This window comes from Artemia sp. Qi Xiang Cuo, chromosome 7, assembly GCF_049724085.1.
Source record: "Artemia sp. Qi Xiang Cuo chromosome 7, ASM4972408v1, whole genome shotgun sequence".
Lineage (NCBI taxonomy): Eukaryota > Metazoa > Arthropoda > Branchiopoda > Anostraca > Artemiidae > Artemia > Artemia sp. Qi Xiang Cuo.
In genome coordinates, this window is record NC_142800.1 from 63677457 (window position 1) to 63699221 (window position 21765).

The 21765-nt window shown below is 33.0% G+C and overlaps 1 protein-coding gene across 3 annotated transcripts in view; it reads left to right on the forward strand.

Annotated features, from left to right (window-relative positions):
- The window catches only part of e(y)3 (PHD finger protein enhancer of yellow 3), a 64495-nt gene that overhangs the window by 22225 nt on the left and 20505 nt on the right, over nt 1–21765 (forward strand). Inside the window, exons 1-5 of one of the 3 annotated variants that reach the window (XM_089092482.1) lie at nt 99–303; nt 1239–3466; nt 4709–4888; nt 9872–9984; nt 11533–11753. In XM_089092482.1, the coding sequence (XP_088948608.1) occupies nt 1241–3466; nt 4709–4888; nt 9872–9984; nt 11533–11753 (2740 nt within the window). In that variant the 5' untranslated portion in view covers nt 99–303; nt 1239–1240. Of the gene's footprint in view, nt 1–98; nt 304–1238; nt 3467–4708; nt 4889–9871; nt 9985–11532; nt 11754–21765 lie in introns of those variants that run through there. The other 2 variants (XM_089092481.1, XM_089092483.1) reach the window with 2 other exon arrangements.

The window sequence follows — 21765 nt, forward strand, 5'->3', positions numbered from 1 at the left end:
AAGGCGATGGAGATTTTGATGATGAAGACTTCAGTGATTCTGATGATAATTCTTATGCAACTGATGAATGATTAATAAAGTTTCCATAAAAAATAGTCTAGAGTGCTTTTTTTTAGATGATTTAATTCTACTCCATACATCAACCAGCTGACTATTTGTGTAGTCATAGGAACATGTATATCAATATGTATGTAATATCAGTTTATGCTACATGTCCACTAAGATACAACAGTTTAAGGACTCATATTTAAGTACTCGGTAGGAGCCTAGAAAGGCTAGCTGAGAATTAATCAGATTTCAAAGGTGCTTAGTAGTTTTTTTCTAGTAGCCTTTTTTCTACGTTGTAAGCCTTTCTATTTCATTTTTTTTAGTAGTATTATTTGAAGTAAAAAGAAATACTATTTTGAGGTATTCAGCCTTTTTATTCCATCCTTCAGTACCAAGGTGATATGGGGAAGGATATAGACTACCAATTCTTTTCCCTAGACGCAAGATGTCCAGCAGAGTGATTTGACAAATGGGCATTGCTAAGTGCAAAGACTAGAAATAGTAAAACCAGCAACTTGATCTGGTGTCAGACAGAAAAATTAGCAATGCTATCTAGAAAGCCTTCGCTCGTTATGGTGATATTTTTTGTCGCTTGACGAAGTTGTTTGTTGGAACAAACTTTTGACTTTTTTTTTAAGGCAATCTTCTGGACTGCTTAAGAAGCATCTATTTTTGTTAAGCCTTATAAGATGATCCTTCCTCCTTCTATTATTTAGATTCTCTTCATCTTCCCTTGTTTATTGGTTGAACTTATGTAGTAAGGGCGTTCAAAATACGGTTGGAGAAGGAGGGGACTATAAGTAAACGATTTTTGGGCAGAAAAAGTTTTATAAACTTAGAACACTGTCATCACACAATGTGAAAAATTCGAGATACTATTTTTCTTATCCCTAAATTTGGAGCTGTGTCTTTACCTCTATGCTCAGCCCCAATGTTGAATGACTAGTTTAAAGATAGTGAAGTAGCATCTAATGGCATTCGTACTGCAAATAACTGCCAGATTTTATGTTTATGTTATTTTTTCTGTATATTGTGTTTTTATGACGGGAAATAAAACTGCAATGTACCCCAACTGTGTACTAATTGCATTTGAATCATTATTGACTAAAATAATTACTGCATGATTTTTACAATTGTATTGCTATAGCTATGTTCATCCCATTTATACTAAAAACTTCTTTTTTCAACAGCAATGGAAGAGAAGTTATCAAAAGAACAAGAAGAGACATCAAATTTACCACCATCAAATGTCATCCCAAATGAAGAAAGTAAAGAATCTGGATCTACATTAAAGAAATGTGACAAAGAGACCTATGCAGACTCCAATTGTTTGCTGGTGCCGATTGAAGAGGAAACCATTCAGAAGGATACTAAACAAGATAAAAATAGTAGGAATCAAGAGGTGATTTATTCAGAAAACTCCCTAGATAGTGCAATGGCCACGGGAGAAGTAAGGAAAAATGTAGAGAAACTGGGAGATGATAACACTGAAAAAGAAACTATAAATGACGAAACTGGTCAAAATAAAGTTATAACGGACGAACCTGGAAATGTTTGTGTTATTGACAGTGCTAAGAATAAACCTGTGAACGATGTTGACAATGTACATGATAAAGTGAAAAATATGGTGGCTGTCTGTCAAGACGATAGTAATGCTGAAAAGGCTATTGAAAAAAATAAACCCAGTGAAAATGATGTTGACAATGCAAATGATAAAGTGAAAAATATGGTGGCTGTCTGTCAAGACGATAGTAATGCTGAAAAGGCTATTGAAAAAAGTAAACCCAGTGCAAATGCTTTTGAATATATTGAAAATCAGCAAAATACAGTTGGAAGCGTTAAGACCCTCTGTCAAAATGCCATGCCTACTAGTCAATCTTTGGACAAAGCCATCAGTAACACTGAAAATATGCAAAATGTCTGCCAAGGTGGTAGCTCTTCTAGGGAACTCATTGAAAAGGGTATTGCTAATGCCGAAGATAAGAAAAATAAAGTTGAGAGCATGGAGCCTGTCTGCCAAGATGGTAATACTGCTAGTGAGTCCATTGAAAAGGCTACTGAAAATGCTGAAAATAATCAGAGTGAAGTTGAAAATATGGAAATAGTCTGTCAAGATGGTATTTTCTCTAGTGAACCAAATGAAAAGGCAACTGATAATGCTGAAAAGAAACAAACTGTAGTTGAATATATGGAAACAGCCTCCCATGGCAGTGCTTCTGCTTGTAAACCTGTTGAAAAGCCTACTGACATTGCTGAAAATAAGCAAACTGAAATGAGAAATATGGAAACAATCGGCCAAGGTGGTAGTTCTGCTAGTGAATCCATTGAAGAATCTATTGGCGGTGCTGAAAATAAGCAAATTAAAGTTGAAAATAGGGGAACATTCGGCCAAGATGGTATTTCTGCTAATGAACCCATTGAAAAGGCTACTGATGATGCCAAAAATAAGCTAAATGAAGTTGAAGATATGGAAACTGTTTGCCAAAATCGCATTGAATCCAATGAAAAGGCTTTGGATGGCATGGAAAATCCACAAAGTAAAGTTGGCGAAGTTTATAACAGCAGAATTAAAGATGGAAAGACGTTTGAAATTTCCAAAGAGAATAACATCGATAGCCCAGTTAAATTAGGTGAAGATATCATTTGTCAAGACACAGAAATTAATATTGAAGAACAACAGATTGAGGTAAAACTAGCTGCAGAAGTATGTAATTCCCCTGCAAATTCAAAAAATGTGCAAAATGAAATTAAAGCTGAAGAAGGCAGAGAGCAACTTGCAGTAAAACCTGATTCTGATGAAACTGAGAACGTTGTGCATCCCTCGAATGAAAAATCTGTTGCTAGTAATTTTAATCCATTTTTGGCTACAATACTTGGCAATTCATGTGATTGTCGCACTGATGATGATGGAAGCGTCCAATTTTCGGACTCTGAACTCTCTTTAAGAAGTGAAAAAAGCTTTGAAAAGAAATCTCCAAGGAGTGACGGAAAAGGTATTGAAAATAATATGCCTTCTTTTGCTAAAGAGGAGTTATCTCTTTCTCAAGGAATTGGTGAAAATGAATCAGCTATTCTAATGACTGATCATGAACCTGTTCTAACAGATCCTGATGACAACCCTGACAAAAGCATTACAACTATTGATAAAACAGAAAAAAATGTCCCGAGCACAAATGAACGTTTGAGCCTTCATCATGTGCAGAGCTTTATGATAGACGAGACAACTATCATAGATCCTACAACCTCTAACAACGATAATAAAACTGAAGCAAATTCAGGCAACACTTCGGAAAGTCTGAATTTTCATTCTGCTTTTGGGAACCAAAACAAATTAAAGACAGATGGTGTAACTTCAGGGGTGATGAATGCTAATGAAGATCTATCAATGACAATGGATGAGACCACTAATGACGATACGGTACGTTTATTTTGATCCGTTCTAAAAGAATTTAATTATATTAATTGTGTTCTTCATTTCCTGAAAAGTCGTCCTGGTGGGTTGAAGGAGGAGGGAAAGTATCTGATATTTTATTAGGTTTCGAAATAGTGAGCATACATGGGCTCGTAAACGGAGCTCAAGAAGTTTTCCCACTCATCACTATTAAGAGCAACTTTCTTGTAAATGTGCATCGTGACCACAATCCCCTCCCATTTTTTTCTTTTTTTTTCTTTTTTTATACTTCATGTCTAGCTTCGTGATTTTAGAACATATTTTCGTAAAAAAAAAGAAATAAACGAGGGAAATTCTTAGGTTGTATCACCTAGAAGGAATGACAATATTTTGACTCCAAAGCCCTCACTACAAAAGAATAAAATGCGCGAAACGAAATAAAAAGACAAACTTCAATAAAATAATATTAATTAAGCCACCCAATCCCACTAACCGCAAAAAGGGGAATGATAAATTAAACAAGGATGTTTTGGTTGAACTTTTTCTTTTTATTTCGTTTTGTGTGTTTTATTGTATTTATGTTTTTCTTCATTTTGATTTTTTAGTTTTACCTCTATTCCATTTGGACCATTTTGTTCTATTTTATATGTTTCTTCTTGGGTTCCACTTAGTGAAAGGTACAATTTACTGAGTGGCACAATTTTACTCATGTAAATTTAAGAGGGGGGGGATGATAAAAGGGCTGCCTTCAAAGGTCAGTTCAAAGGAACTTCAGTAAAAATTAAAACGTTTATGAGTAAAAACAACGCTTTCCAGGTTCTTGACCCCCTTTGCAAGGATCAATCCTATGTGAACCAAAGCCTATGTATGTAATAACCTGTCACCCGTTGTTTGTAACCACCAAAAGTCAAGAATGTTAACCGCAAAATCGGATATTGGTGAACTTAATACAAACTCAAAGAACGATTTTTGCGCAAAATTTCCTTCTTTTAGAAGATTTTTATAATTTGTAGACATCCCCTTGAGCATAATTTTCTATTTTTTACACCAAATAAATTCATCATTCTCTAGATCTTCTAGAAAGTCACTCTCAATTTCGGTTAAGAATCGCGAAATATTCGGATAGTAGATGTCACTGTGTTTTAGAAGAAAGTGTGTTTCTGAACATGAAGTCGTTTCCTGTTCATTTGTATAAAAAGAATATTCTTTTAGGTGTCAGTTCTTTGTGTATTTATGCCATTTTAGAATGATTGAACATTATTTTTATAGTCGTTACAGATGGGGCCTGATTTTGATATAAGTATGAATTCATCTATGATGACCGATCAGCTAATGAGTCAAAATGATGAGACACAGACAAAAGAAGATATGGAGCCTGTGTTCGTTCATTGGAGGAGACGGGGAGGAAGAAAGTCCAAGGCACAGAAGCTAGCAGAAGCCCGTAAAAAGGTTAGAAAATTAATTTATGAGTGAATATTTGCACTTCGGGAGATAGAGTCATCCCTTCGTTGAAAGTCTAGTCTAGTGAACAATTTTAGTCTTAAAACTAAAAGTTGAGTTTTCTAATGGAAAAGGGGTTGTGTATGATATTTATACTGGCCACCATAGGGCATTCTAAAAAGTTCAACACTATTGATGAATTATTTCTGCCTAGTCTACTGCTTTTTTGGCTATCCATCAGTGGCCAATCGAAAAGCAGGTCGTTCTCGATTTGCGTGGGAGAGGTCATTAGAAGAATTTGAAGGAGATTAGAACTTCATGGGAGAGAGTAAAGTCTGATGCTTTGAAAAGGTTTGGATGGAGGAAGAGCGTGCAGATTTAGTTGTTGTACACTGGCTTCAGGTGGCTTGATACCACCATGTGATGTTACCATCATTAGCGATTACAATATAATTAGGATAATTTATTATATTCAAGGCACATGTTAAGAAAAATTTCCACTTTGCTTACAGGTCCCTTTTTTAAGTTTCACAATTTAATTTTTCTGGTGTTATGAGTTAACTTTTTTTGGATTGTATAAAATCTCCGATTTTAATTAGTTCTGTGAATGTTCTACAGCAATGCAAGACACCAGTTGAATCTTAAACAATCAAGACAAAATTCCCGCCTGGGATTCAATCAAGCCAAGGCCCCCGATAAAACAAGTAAGGTACATTGATTTCTTACGATCACAAATTTTCCTAGCAAATATCAACCCAGCTTTTTTATGGTGTCATGGCAGACTGGCTTTAGAAAAAAATAACTCAAAAATCTCCCTGCAACGGAAAAAGTGGCTTTAAGCTGCATAACATTTAAAAAAAAACGAAAAATTGTTTCTGCAAAACCAAATGAGTTGTTAAAGTCAACGTTTTTTGAATAGTTCCGTGTATTTTAAGATATCTATTCCATTGACAGATCATCACATCTAGACATCACATAAAGTTCATTTTTATTTACAAATTCATTTTATTCAGTAGAATTTTTCTTTGATTGCATGTGCTAATATTACATTTTGTGTAACTTGTCAAGCAATCAAAGGCCTCTTGTGCCGGAACTGTTTTAGGGAAAAGAATAGTTTCAATGAACTTGGTCAAGTGGAAGAACAATAAGGTCAAAGAGATGACAATGTGGAAGTAACGAGGTCACAATACAGAAAGGAGATTTTGTAATGGCGCATTCAAGATACGTGTTATTCGGTGTAAATTATCCCTTCCCTGAATAGACAATTTGGGTAACTTGTCAAGGTACGAAAGGCTCCTTTTGCCAGTGCTGTTTTAAAGAAAAAGATAGTTTCAATAAACTGATAAGTGGCGTCTAGTGGAAGAGCAATGAGGTGCTGTAAAAAGACGACAGCGTATAAGTATCAATGTAGAAAGGTGAGAGACTGCAATTTTGCATTATGATACCTTTTAGGAGATAAAAGTTATCCCCTTCTTGGTTCCCTCCACAGTCCCTGTGGTAAGGTCTGGAAGCTACGCATGTTGCCCATTGTTTATATATAACCTTTCTTATTGGGAAAAGGGACATGTTTGATCCTGGGTCTTCAAAGAGGCCTTGTGTATTAAGGGGAACATAAACGAAAACTGTAAAGAAAGTAGTTTTCATACTGATATGTGCACTAAAGAACAGGCATTTTATTGTGATTTGAAATATATAGAATCCATTAAGTTTAAATTTCAAAATTTACGAGCCTGAGAAAATGTTCCAAATTTTCAAAAAAGGGGAAAAGAAACCTGAAAAGGACGAGTATTTTTTGTAAGAATTACGACATTGAATTCATCGTAAAAGAACGGTATTGCATAGGTTTCAAGCCCTAATCTACGAAAAAGAGAGATTCTGTATTTTTTCCACGAAGGATAGTTAGGGATACGTGCTTATTTGTTTTTTCCTAAAGTTGATCTTATTCAACCAATGGTTTTAGAACATCAGAAGAAGGATCTTTAGAAAGAAAAGTTAATAGTTAATTCACCTTTTTAATTACCGGAAAAGATTGTGCCGAAGAAAGTAGCAGTTTCTGCTATTTCGTGACAAACTACAATTTTAGCTCAAAGGTTGCCATAAAGCATTTTTTGAATGCTTTATTCATTGAAAATTTAAACAACCCTAGTCTTAAAACAAAGACTGGTTTAAATCTAAGAGTAAGGTAAAATCGCCTAACTTACCAAGTACATTTTGCTATTGGCTATAATTTTGATAAATCTGGATGACAGTACTATTCAAGTTTTGAAATCTCATTAAATATCTTTATACCTTTTCTTCCTTAATGTTTAAGGCAATCCTTGTTGGGCTTTATTAAGTAGTCTATTAAGGCCATTCCTGTCATTCCTGGTCCTTCGTGTCAAATAAATCTCTCAGAAAGCTTTTTGCCCTGGGTTCAGCCGATAAAGCTAGATTTAGTGAAAAAATTATTAACAATTTTGAAAAACAGGTTCTTTGACTGATGTGTTTTACTTTGTAACAAATTACAAAAGAAGTTGAAAAAGAAAATTTTTTAGGTTTTAGTTTTGTAATGTCTGTACAATTCAGCCCTCCCACTTCACTAAGGCATTCCTTGCATTTTTTACGGTTTTCTGATTAACATCCCATCTATGAATACTATCCATGTTGAATTGATTAACGAAGTCTTTGAAGTGATTAGACACCCAAAGTTTGATATAATCAAACCTTCATAACGTTAGGATTAGGCAACTTTTCTACTAGACTAGGGCTCCTCTAAAAATCAGAAAAAATAGTCTGGAAAAGTTATTAGTATATTAGTCGTTCATTGTCTATGTCCTATGAAGGTGATTTCTGATAATTCCCTAATACAACTTAAAAACTTGAAAGTTGTTTATGTCGAAACTGATGTTTTGAGGGGAAGGCGCTACGAAATGGAATGGCTGCTCTTTGTTGGGCAGTGTCATTTTGTTTCTTTTTAACATTCAAGAATATTCTTAGACATAATTAACCAGTCTGTTAAGGCCATCCATGTCAAATATTATGATGAGGATATAGAGCTGCCACTTCTTTTCAGGAAAGCACGTATTTACTGGAAACTCCCGGAAATTATGTAGAACTTATATTTAAAATTCTTGAAAGTTATAGATGGCGCTAACGTCAACTTTTGTTTTCTTTTTTGCAGTCATAAGTTTAAGACTTCTGAATTTGGTGTATTTGATGCAAGCTTTTTTTTTTATTTGTTTTTAAGTGCTGGCTATGACCTGCAGCCTGCAGTGCAATGATCTTTGGATTATTTTGGTCTAGTATAAAAGTTTTTTTGATGGCTTGGAAATTGTGTTCTTAAAAAGAATCAAAATTTTTTGGTTTTTGAAAGCGTAATTTGAAAAAAAAAAATACTTAGTTTTTTGGCTGGTTCTGGATATATAGACACTGTAAAGTCGGAAGATGCTAATTAGAAACATTCTGGATTAGAAAAATATCTACGAAAAATGGTAACTTCCTGTAAAATCTTTGTTATATAAATTTTCTTTCCAGTTGAATGAAGTTCAACTCATACGATGTGTTTATTGGAATCACCACTGAAACGGGAATCTTTTTCAACATTTAGAATGAAAAAAGAAGGGATAAAAAATAAGTTTTCTTTGACATTTTGAAAATAAGTCCCTACAGACAAAACCTCCCATAAACTTATAACGTTCAAAATTTAAATCTATTTTTTTATATATTCAGGACCCTTGCAGTATTACTTTTCAAAAAAGATATTTTTTTAAAGAACTGACACATTTACAAATATGCATAATCGGGGAACTTAAAATCTGAATTATTTAAGGTAATGACTGCTTAGTATAATTTATTTTAAGATATTTACTATTTTATTCTCATATTTGCAATTGATTATTTCAAAAAATCCTTGATACTAGCTTGTTTCTAAAAATGTGCAATTTATAACTATTTTAAGATATATAATTATATTTATATATAATTATATACTTATATTATTTATAATTATAATATATAATTATGTTATATATAATTATATTATTTTAAGATATATAATTTATTTTAAGATATTTACTATTTTATTCTCATATTTGCAATTGATCATTTCAAAAAATCCTTGATACTAGCTTGTTTCTAAAAATGTGCAATTTATAATTATTTTAAGATATATAATTTATTTATATATAATTATATAATTATATTATTTTATATAATTATGTTATATATAATTATATTATTTTAAGATATTTACTATTTTATTCTCATATTTGCAAATGATCATTTCAAAAAATCCTTGATACTAGCTTGTTTCTAAAAATGTGCAATTTATAATTATTTTAAGATATATAATTATATAATTATATTATTTATAATTATAATATATAATTATATTATATATAATTATATTATTTTAAGATATATAATTTATTTTAAGATATTTACTATTTTATTCTCATATTTGCAATTGATTATTTCAAAAAATCCTTGATACTAGCTTGTTTCTAAAAATGTGCAATTTATACTTAACAAGTGGCGTCAGAATGAGCTTCACGGATCTGTTTCTTCATCATGTTGCCTGCAATGCTTTCCTTTTATATCCTCTGATTGTAATAAACATGAACTAGTAGCAAAGAGAAACAATTCTGTAGGATTCAGGCTGATTTTATACTAAATAAAAAAATAATAACAATTAAAATCATAATAACTTGACTGTCATAACAATGCTATAAAGAATAATAATAACCTTTAAGCAGTTTAATCTCAAACCTTCGAATTCTTCGAATTTTTTGAATGATTTGCGACAAACAACGAAAAAAAAATTAAGCAAAAGTCAAAAATAAATTACTTTCAGCCAGTTATTGGCTAAAAATAACCTTCTTTTGTTTTTATTTTTGTTCTTTCATCGTTTTGCCGTAGGTCTTGTACAGGCAGTGTTGTATCAGAACATATTTAAGTTTTTATAACTGTATCATGTTTTACAAATTGATTCACGTTTCTTGACTGTAATTTTAGAAAGCCGAGAAGAGAGAGTTAAGTTTGCAAGCTGATGAAGAATCGCGTGATAGTAGCTCAATGACTCCTGCGGCTAAAAGGTCTAAACGTGAAACCACACTCCTGGGAGAGAGGTAAGCAATGCTAAAGTTAATTTTTGATAGAAGATGACGAATTGTGTCAAGCGGAAACGACGAAACGATGTTGTTGTCCATTCCGGCTGGTATGTCTAACTGAGGGGGAAGTTTTTCTTATGTCTTGATAGAAAGTTCTTTTAAAGAAAGAGCACTTTGAATGCCTGTCTGGAATGAAATGCCAGTATCATATGTTTTCCAGAGCACATGCACAAAGATTTTATTTACTTTAAAGACGATTTTGTCAGCCCGACAAACTTATTTTCAACTCTGATCCAAAAAACGTTCGTCCACGTGGAGACAGTCCTTTCTGGCAATACGGCGTATAAAAATGTTTCTTTGTCATCTATAGATTTTTGTTTTTGGATTACTAGAATGACGAGTAACCGTATATTAAATCACCAGATATATAAACCGTGGAAAACTTGGAGTAACCAGATTGCAAATGCAAACTATTGTAAACGCTATTATAAACGTTTAATATTATATAATATTAAACGTTTAATAGCATATTAAACGCTATTATACGTTTATTATATAATATTACGTTATTATATAACGTTGTTTTATAACGTTATTATATAATATTAAAACAATATAATAGCATAATATAATAGCATAATTAAGCCACAATAAATTTGCCTAAGCCTTAATTTAAAAAACATTTTTTTATAGCACTGTACAAGGAAAGAAACTTGCCTACTTCTTCCAGCGCTTTATTTCCTAGCTTCGTAATACCTTATGTAAAATATCGTAGTATAAAATATTTTGTCTTCATTGCAGCTATTTTTAGTAATGTTTTCCTTATTTAGCTTCCCCTTGTTTATTAAGATTATTACGGGCACGATTAGACCTAATGAACAATGTTCCTAAGTAATATTGAGATGGTTGGCATAATCTAAGTTAGATATAATCTGACCTCTTTATCGCTGCCGTATATCATGAACTTGCTTAAGGGGTTTATGCTAAAGAAGATCGGTGTCAGTAACAGTGCCGATTGACGATTGACAAAAATTTAGGGGGAGAATATTTTTTTCAAAATCAAGGGGGGGGGCAAACTTGTCTTTTTTCAATGAACCCCCCCCCCCCCAAAAAAAAAATGTCTTCTCTGCATTCCCTTCTCCCATTTGACACCATTGCTCAGTAATGCAGATAAAAGCGGAAAGGATACAACCTTGGGTTGCACCTACCTCTACTTTGGACCATCCTTTGAGATCGCTATCTAACTTTATTAATACTTTCGTATTTTTATTCGGTATTAGTAAAATCTCTTGTAAATGGGCCTTAAGGAAGATCTGTCTTAGTAATACAAATGTAAGGGGTAAGGATGCAACCTTGTTTTGCACCTACCTCAACTGTGAACAGTAAAGTGTATTAGAAATTTAGAATCATAGATAATTGTCCAAACAAAATTTTGTTATCGTCATTGTAAACATTGGAGTGGTCACTGGGTATTTAAAACATAAGTAATTCTTCGAGAAAAAGAAAGAAGAAAGAAAGCAAAATATTTTTTTTTTCTCTGCTTTAACCACTTCATTTTAATTTTAGTTGTATGGAGGCAATGACGGCTTCCAATATAGTTGAGTATGTCTGGCCGCCCTATGACCCCAGAGCGGAAATATGGGTCCTTCAGGAGCATATTTCAGAGTGTTTGGATATCAAATCTTTCAAAAGACGGTACCCAAAGCTGTGGAGAAGATCTGTTGAACCTGTTGAAAGAGACTTTCTTCTCGAAAATGAAATTGTTACAATGAAACAATCTGATTTAGGTAAAGTGGAATGATTCTTTATTCATAATTAAATAAAAAAAACAAGTTTTTTAAACTGAAAGTAAGGAGCGACATTAAAACTTAAAACGAACAGAAATTATTCCGTATATGAAAGGGGCTGTCCCCTCCTCAACGCCTCGCTCTTTACGCTAAAGTTTTTTATTGCTTGAAAAAATAGAGTTATGAGACAAAGTCTAACTTTAGCGTAAAGAGCGAGGAGTTGAGGAAGGGACAGTCCCTTTCATATACAGAATAATTTCTGTTCGTTTTAAGTTTTAATGTCGCTCCTTACTTTCAGTTAAAAAAACTTGTATTTTATTTAATTTCTGATCATTTTTTAGTTAATGCAGCATTGATTTTGGCTCACCGTCATTGAATAAGTAAACAAAATTTGCATAAAAATTTTACTTTTCTTTTGCTAAATGGTTGTTTCTAAATTTGGTTCTGACGTCATTTACAAATTAACTTACGTAACGAACTTCTATATTCGTATATTTTTCTTCTGGCAAAAAATACAAAGTTGCAGATTTTTGCAGATATGAGCTTGAAACCTATGTTATAGGGTTTTCTGATACGCTGAATCTGACGGTGTGATTTTCATTAAAAATTTTTCACTTTTAGGGGATGTTTCCCCCTCTTTAAAAAATCAGGTGAGTATTCTGAGGCTCGTAGCCTTTGATGAGTAATACTAAACTTAATAAAATTCATATATTTAGAATCAGCATTATAAGACCATTCTTTTGATACATTTATTGACATCAAAATTCAATTTTTAAAAGTTTCGCTTACTATTGAGCCGTATCGCTTGTTTTTTTTTATTGTTTTTTTTTATTACGTATATGTTATTATGTATATGAGGGGGTTCTCCCCTTAGTCAAGACCACGCTCTTTACGTTTAAAGTTAAAAAAAAATTTAACTCACAAACCCCTAAATCACAAAGGCCGTTTAATTAAAATAGATAGCTCTTTCGAAAGCACTAAAAAAAAAACTTTAGCGTAAAGAGTGAAGTATTGACTTGGGGGAGAACCCCCTCCTCTACGTAATAATTTCTCTTCATTTTAAGTTCTAATGTTGCTTCTTACTTTCAGTTGAAAGTACTTGTTTTTTTTTATTTAATTTCTGATCGTTTTTTAAATAATGCTGGGAAATCCGGCGCCCCCTTCATAGAAATGTTCCTTACCCCAAGAAAACATCCTCCATGGAAAGATTCTCCCGAGTAGCCCATTCCTCCAGCCCCCCACCCCACCAGAAAAAAATCCTTCCTGGAAATGTCTGTATGCTTCCTAATAACCAATACAATATGTAAACAATAGGCAAAGTTCATAACTTGCAGCGCTTTCCCTGGAAACTGTGGGGGATTAAGTCATCGTAAAAGACATATTTATTAGATTTTCGGCTATGCTAAACACAATGGCTATCTCAAAATTTTAATTGAGTGACTTTGAGAAAAAATGAGCGTGGGAGGGGGCCTAGTTGCCCTCCATTTTTTTTGGTCACTTAAAAAGGGCACTAGAACTTTTAATTTTCGTTCCAATGAGCCCTCTTACGATATTCTAGGACCACTGGGTCAATACGATTACCCCTGGGGAAAAAAAAAACAAAAAAAAAATAAACACGCACCCGTGATCTTTCTTATGGCAAAAAATGCAAAATTCCACATTTTTGTAGATAGGAGCTTGAAACCTCTGCAGTAGGGTTCTCTGATACACTGAATCTGATGGTGTGAATTTCATTAAGGTTCTATAACTTTTAGGCGGTTTTCCCCCCTTTTTTCGAAAATCAGCCAAATTTTCTCAGGCGCGTAACTTTTGATGGGTAAGATTAAACTTGATGAAACTTATATTTTTGAAATCAGAATTAAAATCTGATTCTTTTGATGTATCTATTGGTACCAAAATTCCGTTTTTTAGAGTTTCGGTTACCATTGAGCCGGGTCGCTCCTTACTTACAGTTCGTTACCACGAACTGTTTGATATTTTCCATCCCTGGCCTTACCTTAAGGAAGATTACCTTAAGGAAGACACCCTAGGGACCTCAAGGTCCTCATTTTAGCACCGAGGTCCTTTCTCCTCTCCGTCATAAATGTTTGCCCCTTCCTGATCTTCAGATTGGTAGCCAGTAGTCAGTGCTTATCAAATTGTCATGGGACAGTGTCGGTGGTAGGGTACTTCTGTGACTCCACATTGGGCTCCAGAGGATAATCATTTATATTATTTGGCTATTCACATGTCTAATATTAAAAAAAAAGTCTCATTTCTTTATAACAGTTAAGTTATTGTGCTATTGCGCTAATATACACATACACACACACACACTATATATATATATATATATATATATATATATATATATATATATATATATATATATATATATATATATATATATATATATATATATATATATATATATATATATATATATATATATATATATATATATATATATATATATATATATATATATATATATATATATATATATATATATATATATATATATTTTTTTTTTTTTTTCATCTGTGTATTAATGGAGCCGACAAAGACTATTGTCATGAGCTTCGGTATGTCTGTGAACTCCGGATGTAACCCGTTTAATGTTTGTAAAACCAATTAAACAAGCCCTGCTAATTCACTCTGTAGAGAATAAGAAACTCCCTGAGGGTGTTGTTAGTTCAAGCCCTACATTTTTGCTTGGTGGGTAAAGGGTACAGTTATTGATTTACTTTTTGGGGGAAATTTACATTTGTATGGTACAAAAATTGAGATTAGATTTTTGTTATGCATGTAGATGAATAAATGTTCGATTAACGGGGAGGAGGGTATCTTTTCTATTAGCAGATGAGTATTTCCAAAGCTATTTAATTTACTTTTAACGTGGCAATTTCTATTGAATGCATAATTAGTTAAGTTCGCTTCTTTTCTAGGTGTGCTCACTCATGTTAATGAGGTTCATTCCGATAGCATAACGTCGATGAATAAAATCCATGTTAATAATTTTGTTACGACTAGATCGAGGTTTTCTCTGGTTTAAGAGGGCTAAGTTATAGAATTTGTTAGATGGGATTAAAAACAGTTGTGATGTAAGTGAATTTTAAAGGCTGTTAAAATAGATTGTTTTTTAAATATGATTTTAGCTATGAAATTGATAGGATATAAAATTGATGAAATAAAATTGTAATAAGTAAATAGTCATGAGTATTAGTATTATTATTTTTTGCATTTTAATTTTGATTGCTGTTTGTTAATATATTTTATCAAGGAGTAACGAAGATATAACAAATTCGCTGTAATTAAGAAGTTGAATGTTAAAGTATTAAGTTAGTGATAACAGGGTACGTGATGTTGTAGTTATGTTTTAATTTGTTTTCTTTTTTAAACTTCTTCTGAGGTTAAAGTAAATTTAGTTTTTATTTTTATTTTTTTATTTTGCTTATTTATTTGATTATCCTTCTACCATATTATGCCGTGGCATTTGGAGGGGATTTTGTTGTTTTATATTTAGACTATTTACTGCCCTGCCCGAGCAAAGCCGCCAAAAAGCCAGCGAACCTTGGTTTTGCTCGCAAAAAGCAATAGGTGTTCCATATATATATATATATATATATATATATATATATATATATATATATATATATATATATATATATATATATATATATATATATATATATATATATATATATATATATATATATATGTGTGTATATGGAAAAATTTAATTTTTGGATTTAATTTCTACTCATTTTCAATATCATATTCAGGGTATTTTGGAGAGTTTGCCTCCAAAAAATATTTTTTGTATATTTCAATCTTTCTCATTGGAATAACGATTTTGACATGAAATCTCCCATCATTTTTTTTCTTATTTTTTTTCTTGCCAAGATGAGACTCAAATACTCTACTCTTACAGTATCTTACTTTCCATTTTTTTTTTTGTCCTTTTTCCAATATTCTACAATCATCAGTTCGATTTGAGTAGATTTTTTAACATTAGTTTTGTGGGAAAATAGGAAAGAGGCGAGTATTCCTATAATCATGTAGGATTAAAAAGGGAAGGTCTTTTGGCCACCATAACTGTTTGTGCCCAAAAAATTATGATTCATACTCCAAAAGTCTCATCTTTCTACCGCAATTCACTGATCGACTTCACTCGCCCGCTGATTCAATGAGTAAATGAATTTTTATTCTAATAAGGATCCTCTCAAGCAAAGAGCTATAAAAGTAATACTTGTTATTTACATCACTGGGCCACAAGGTGTGCCCTCTCTAATATGCTTTTCATACTGTCAAGCCTTTTATATAAAGTGTAAATGTAATTTAAATCTGCGCTTTACTGAGTGGTTCATTATTATAAACGAAGCTACTAGCCTACTTATAAACAAACATTAATTCAACTTGATTCAAATAAATTCAACCCTACAACCAAGCAATATGCAAGGGTTTTTGGTTCATTGTGAGGGGGGGGGGGGAGAGTTGGAACTATAAGAAAGTATAAATACACGAAAAACATTGTAGAATTATAAACATTGTGATATTTCTTGTGAACTTGGTACCAAAGGCTCCTCTGTGTCCCTTGGGTCTATATTGATTTGGCGATCTTGCCATAACTTTTAGAGCTTGGATAAGAGATCCGACTAAACGACTGAAACCGAAAAGCTGACTCATACTTTCCTGGAAATCTTAGAAAAACCATTTAACCTCTTGCGTTTTCTACTGAAGACAGATATTGAGTTTTAACGAAAGTTAAATCATGGGATTTTTTTTAATTAAACGGAGCAGAATTTTATTTATTTTTTTAGTTCAAGAAAGGGCAGTCCCTGAAAAGTTTCTAGCATACCTTCTAGGAAAACGCTAAAAATCACCTCAAAAGAATTATTATTTTCATAATTCCTCCGTTTTTAGAGTTCCCTGTGGTGTTACCCGCTTTGATTTACAAGCATACTGACAAAAGGATGTAAAACTCCATTGTAACATTACCTGAAATTCCGTAGATTCTCAACAGATCTCGATAGGAGAATTCGCTGAGTCCTTTGTCTTTATAGCGGTCAGCCGATGCTGAGGCTCGCAAAACGATTTTAAGGTACAAGACAACCAAAAATACAAGATCAATGTAAGAAACTTGTTTGTTAGTGTCTGAAATCAATGATATTGAATTGCCAACTAGCCCCAGTCACACTAAATTCCTTGACTGTCTAAAATAAAATTTACCTGATTTTATAGCACTAGGAGGCACGTGGGGATTTTTATAGCACTACCACGAGAAGGGTGGGGGAGATTTCCGGAAAAATATATTAAATATAGTAAATTTTTACTTGGTTTTCCAATTTGTTTTAGTACCGGTGAATTAGTTTCAAGATTTAAAATGAAAAACCGTTGGAATCAGCTAATGTGTAGATAACTGACTTTTGCCGTAAGTCTGAAAATATTCTCTCTGTGCATAGCCTTTCCCCTTTTTTCCAGAATTTAAAAAAAATATATTTTAGATGTTAATCATTCTTGTTTCATTCTGTTTTATGTGGCGTATTTCTTTCAGTTGTTTTTAAGTGCATTGGGATTCACTGTTTTGTTCTATCTGTTGGAGCATTTTTGTAATATCATTTATTTATCTCTTCGAAGACATACCCTAGGATAGACATGCCGCGAGGACCAAGAGCTTCTTTCCATAAATAAGGCATTCCCACTCTTTCTTGGAATTAATGAAAAAAAAATTTCCGAAAAATAATTTTTTAAGAGATAATTATCGGCCATTTCAAAATTAAGCTCTGCAGAGACAAATAAATTTTAAAATACAAACTAAAAAATACCAAAAATCACTATTAAAGAATAAATTAAAACAAAAACGAAAAGAAATTCAACAAGCAATAACAGCAAAAACATACAGCAAGTAATAATATAAAAGAATAAATAGATCTTAAGGCGAGTAATGCTTAGATTGAATATGAAAATCAAGCTTAAAGCGAAAACAAATATTCTGCTATTAAAGTATAAATGAAACTTAATACGAACAGAAATTAAATAAACAATCAATGCGAACAAACATACAATATATATTAATGTGAATGAATAAATAAATCTTAAAACGAGTGAAACTTAAATTGAATATGCAAATCAAGTTTGAATCGAATAAAAATAACTACAAACAAGAGTTTGGGTATCGCCTCACTGCAGAAGCCTAAAACCTACTGCGTCATTGGCGCCTTACTGAAAGCAATTCTTTGAAATATTTTCACTTTTGTAACTTTAAGAAATCAAAAATTAATTAAGATTTTAGGGAATAAATATCAGCATATGTATATTAAATTGACAATGCACATTTTTTTTCAGTAAACTCATATGAATTTTTTTTTCAGTAAAGTACAAATTATATTCTGGCTTTTAGAAAGCATAGGGGTTTTGAAGCCTACTCATATTAATCTATGCTCGTTTTGAGTTTGACTCTAATATTTGTTTTAATTTTTGTTTATTTTGGGTTTCATTTATTTATTGATACTGATTTGGGGTAGTTGTATGCTTGGTAGATTATATTATAGTCCGGACGCCAGGTGTTGAAAATGTGAACCATACCACGACGGAATGGGGCTGCTACGAGAATTAGCCTACCCTCCACCCCCTAAATTGACCATGCGGATTCAAAAATACCAATGGCACTTGCTTGCGAGTGGTGGAACACTTTGAAACTTGACATTTTATTATATTTTGGTGTTTCATGCAAGAAAATGCATGTTCCACAAAGTTTGAGGTGCAGTTTTCCGCTCAAATAGAAATACCTAGAAGCCATAAAATGTTTTCATAACAAACTAATACGATTAGTTACAAAAAATGGCAGAGTTAAAAAAAATGGCAAGACTATATGAGTCTTGAACAGTCTTGGAAAGTATGAACAAAATCAAATTGAATATTAGATATATAATGATATTAATTGTTGAAAGATCCATCAGTTCAAGATTTTTTTTTCACTGTAATTTTTATTTTCATTTTCAATGCTGTAAGAACTGGAAAATAATAAATTTGTAATATACGAGTAATTCGTTTTCAGTGAAGCACCAATGACGCTGAAGGCTTTAGGTATTTACAGTTAAAGAAGGGGGCTGTATCCAAATTTTGTTTGTAGTGAAACTATATTTGCCTTGACCAATATTGAAAAGAACGAATAAATTAAACTGAATATTTGATGCATAATGATATTAATTGCTAAAAGCTCATCAGTTCAAAATTTTACTGTAATTTTAATATTTTTTTTCAATATTAAGTACAAAAGAAAACATTTGTAATATAATTCGTTTTCAGTAAAGCGCCAATGACGCAGTAGATTTTAGGCTTCTGCAGTGAGACGATACCCAAACTCTTGTTTGTAGTTATTTTTATTCGATTCAAACTTGATATGCATATTCAATTTAAGTTTCACTCGTTTTAAGATTTATTTATTCATTTACATTAATATATATTGTACGTTTGTTCGCATTGATTGTTTATTTAATTTCTGTTCGTTTTAAGTTTCATTTATACTTCAATAGGAAAATATTTGTTTTCGTTTTAAGCTTGATTTTCGTATTCAATCTAAGCATTACTCGCTTTAAGATCCATTTATTCATTTATATTATTACTTGTTGTATTTTTTTTGCTATGATTGTTTATTTAATTTCTGTTCGTTTTGGGTTTCATTTATTCTTTAATAGTAATTTCTGGTCGTTTTGAGTTTGAATTTTAACAGGTATTTGTATCTCCTGAGCTTAAGTTTAAAATGGCCTTTACTTTTCTTTGAAAAACTTATTTTTCAGATTTTTTTTTTAAATTAATTTTCGTTCGTTTTTTATTGCAAAAGGTTTCAAGTTTTTATGGCATGGGGGGGGGGGGCTTACTGTCCGATTATTCTTGACTTTAAAAAACGGTTCTAGAGCTTTAAGTTTAAATCGAATGAGGCTTTCTTCAAAGTTTATACGATTACCTCTTTGGTAAAAACCTTATATATGAACAATAGACAACTCGCATAACTTGTGGACAGCGATTGACAACAATGAATGGATTGAAAAAATAGCTCCAATAAGGGGGTTTAGAACATTTCAGTTGCTGACACAAAGAGATCACGACTGTTTGGAATTGACCTTAATAGGAATTTGTGTGCCAAAGATTTCCTTATAATTGGATAATTATAATAGATTTCCTATGTGTTCTTCCCATACAAAACCCCTTCCCATAAGTTATAAACCCCCCTTAATAAGTTATGCCCCAGGGCATAAATTACAACGCCTACCCCTGGGCCCTGTTAGGCTGTGTCGACACCGGAGTTTTTGTTATCTGAACTTTGAACTATTTTAATAAAATGTTTATCTCAAAATTCTTATCTTATGCATTTAGGGCGTGGAGGAGGGAGAGGGGCTAGTTGCCCTCCAATCTCTTTTGACTCTTAAAAAGTGAACAAGAACTTTAAATTTTCAATCAAATGAACCCTCTCTAAAGTTTATACGAGCATCCTTCCATAAGAAATAATATGAAGGATTCGGAGAATTCTTAAATAACAACCCTTGCCCTGAGGGTTTTGGGTGAGCTCTAATCCTCAAAGACCTATGTTCAAGATCCTAAAACCAAGATTAATAAAATGGCTGTCTTAAAATATAGAGTGGATGTGTTGTGGAGCTAGTGGCCGTATGGAAGATTAGTGGCACTCATATCTCTTTCTACTTTTGCAAAGAGTACGAGCCCTTGGAATTTCCAATCGAATGAGCATTTTTTGAAGTTTCTACGACACCACCTTCTATAAAAACATTATATGCCCCCAGGGCATAACTTAAAACCCCTTGCCCTGCGGGTTGTGGGGGAGTTTCCTCCTCACAAACATGTTTTGTATCTGGAAATCAACTACGCTGAACAAAATGTCTATCTCAAAATTTTGATTGGATGTGTTTGGGGGAATGATGGGCGTGGGGAGGGGGGCGAGTTGCCCTCGAATCACGTTCGACCATTAAAAAGGGCACTAGCCCTTTGAATTTCCAATTGAATGTGCCTGTTTTGAAGTTTCTACGACAACGCCTTCTATAAAAACCTTATATGCCCCCAGGGCATATCTTAAAACCCTTGCCCTGAGGGTTGTGGGAGAGTGTCCTCCTAAAAACATATTTTCTATCTGGAAATCAACTACGCTGAAAAAAAAATTGCTATCTCAAAATTTTGTTTGGATGTGTTTGGGGAAATTACGGGCGTGGGGGGGGGCTGGTTGCCCTCCAATCACTTTCAACTATAGAAAACGGTATTAGTCCTTTGATTTTCCAATCAAATGAGCCGGCTTTGAAGTTTCTACAACAACGATTTCTATAAAAACATCATATTCCCACACGGCATAACTTAAAACCCTTGCCCTGAGGGTTGTGGGGGAGTGTCCTCCTCAAAACTACATTTTCTATCTGGAAATCAACTACGTTGAACAAAATGGCTAGCGGAAAATTTTGATTGGATGTGTTTGGGGAAATGATGGGCGTGGGGGGAGGGAGGGGGCTAGTTACACTCCATTCACTTGCGACTATTAAAAAGGGCACTAGCCCTTTAATTTCCAATCGAATGAGCATGTTTTGAAGTTCTTACGACAACGCCTTCTATAAAAACCTTATATGCCCCCAGGGTATTACTTAAAACCCTTGCCCTGAGGGTTGTGGGGGAGTATCCTCCTCAAAATATTTTTTATAGTCGGAAATCAACTACGCTGAACAAAATGGCTATCTCAAAATTTCGTTTGGATGTGTTTGGGGGAATGATGGGGGTGGGCGGGGGGGCTAGTTGCCCTCCATTCATTTTCGACTATTAAAAAGGGCACTAGCCCTTTTAATTTCTAATCGACTGTGCTTTTTTTGAAGTTTCTACGACAATGCGTTCTATAAAAACCTTATATGCCCCCAGGGCATAACTTAAAACCCTTGCCCTGAGGGTTGTGGGGGAGTGTCCTCCTCAAAAACATATTTTCTATCTGGAAATCAACCACGCTGAACAAAATGGCCATATCAAAATTTTGATTGGATGT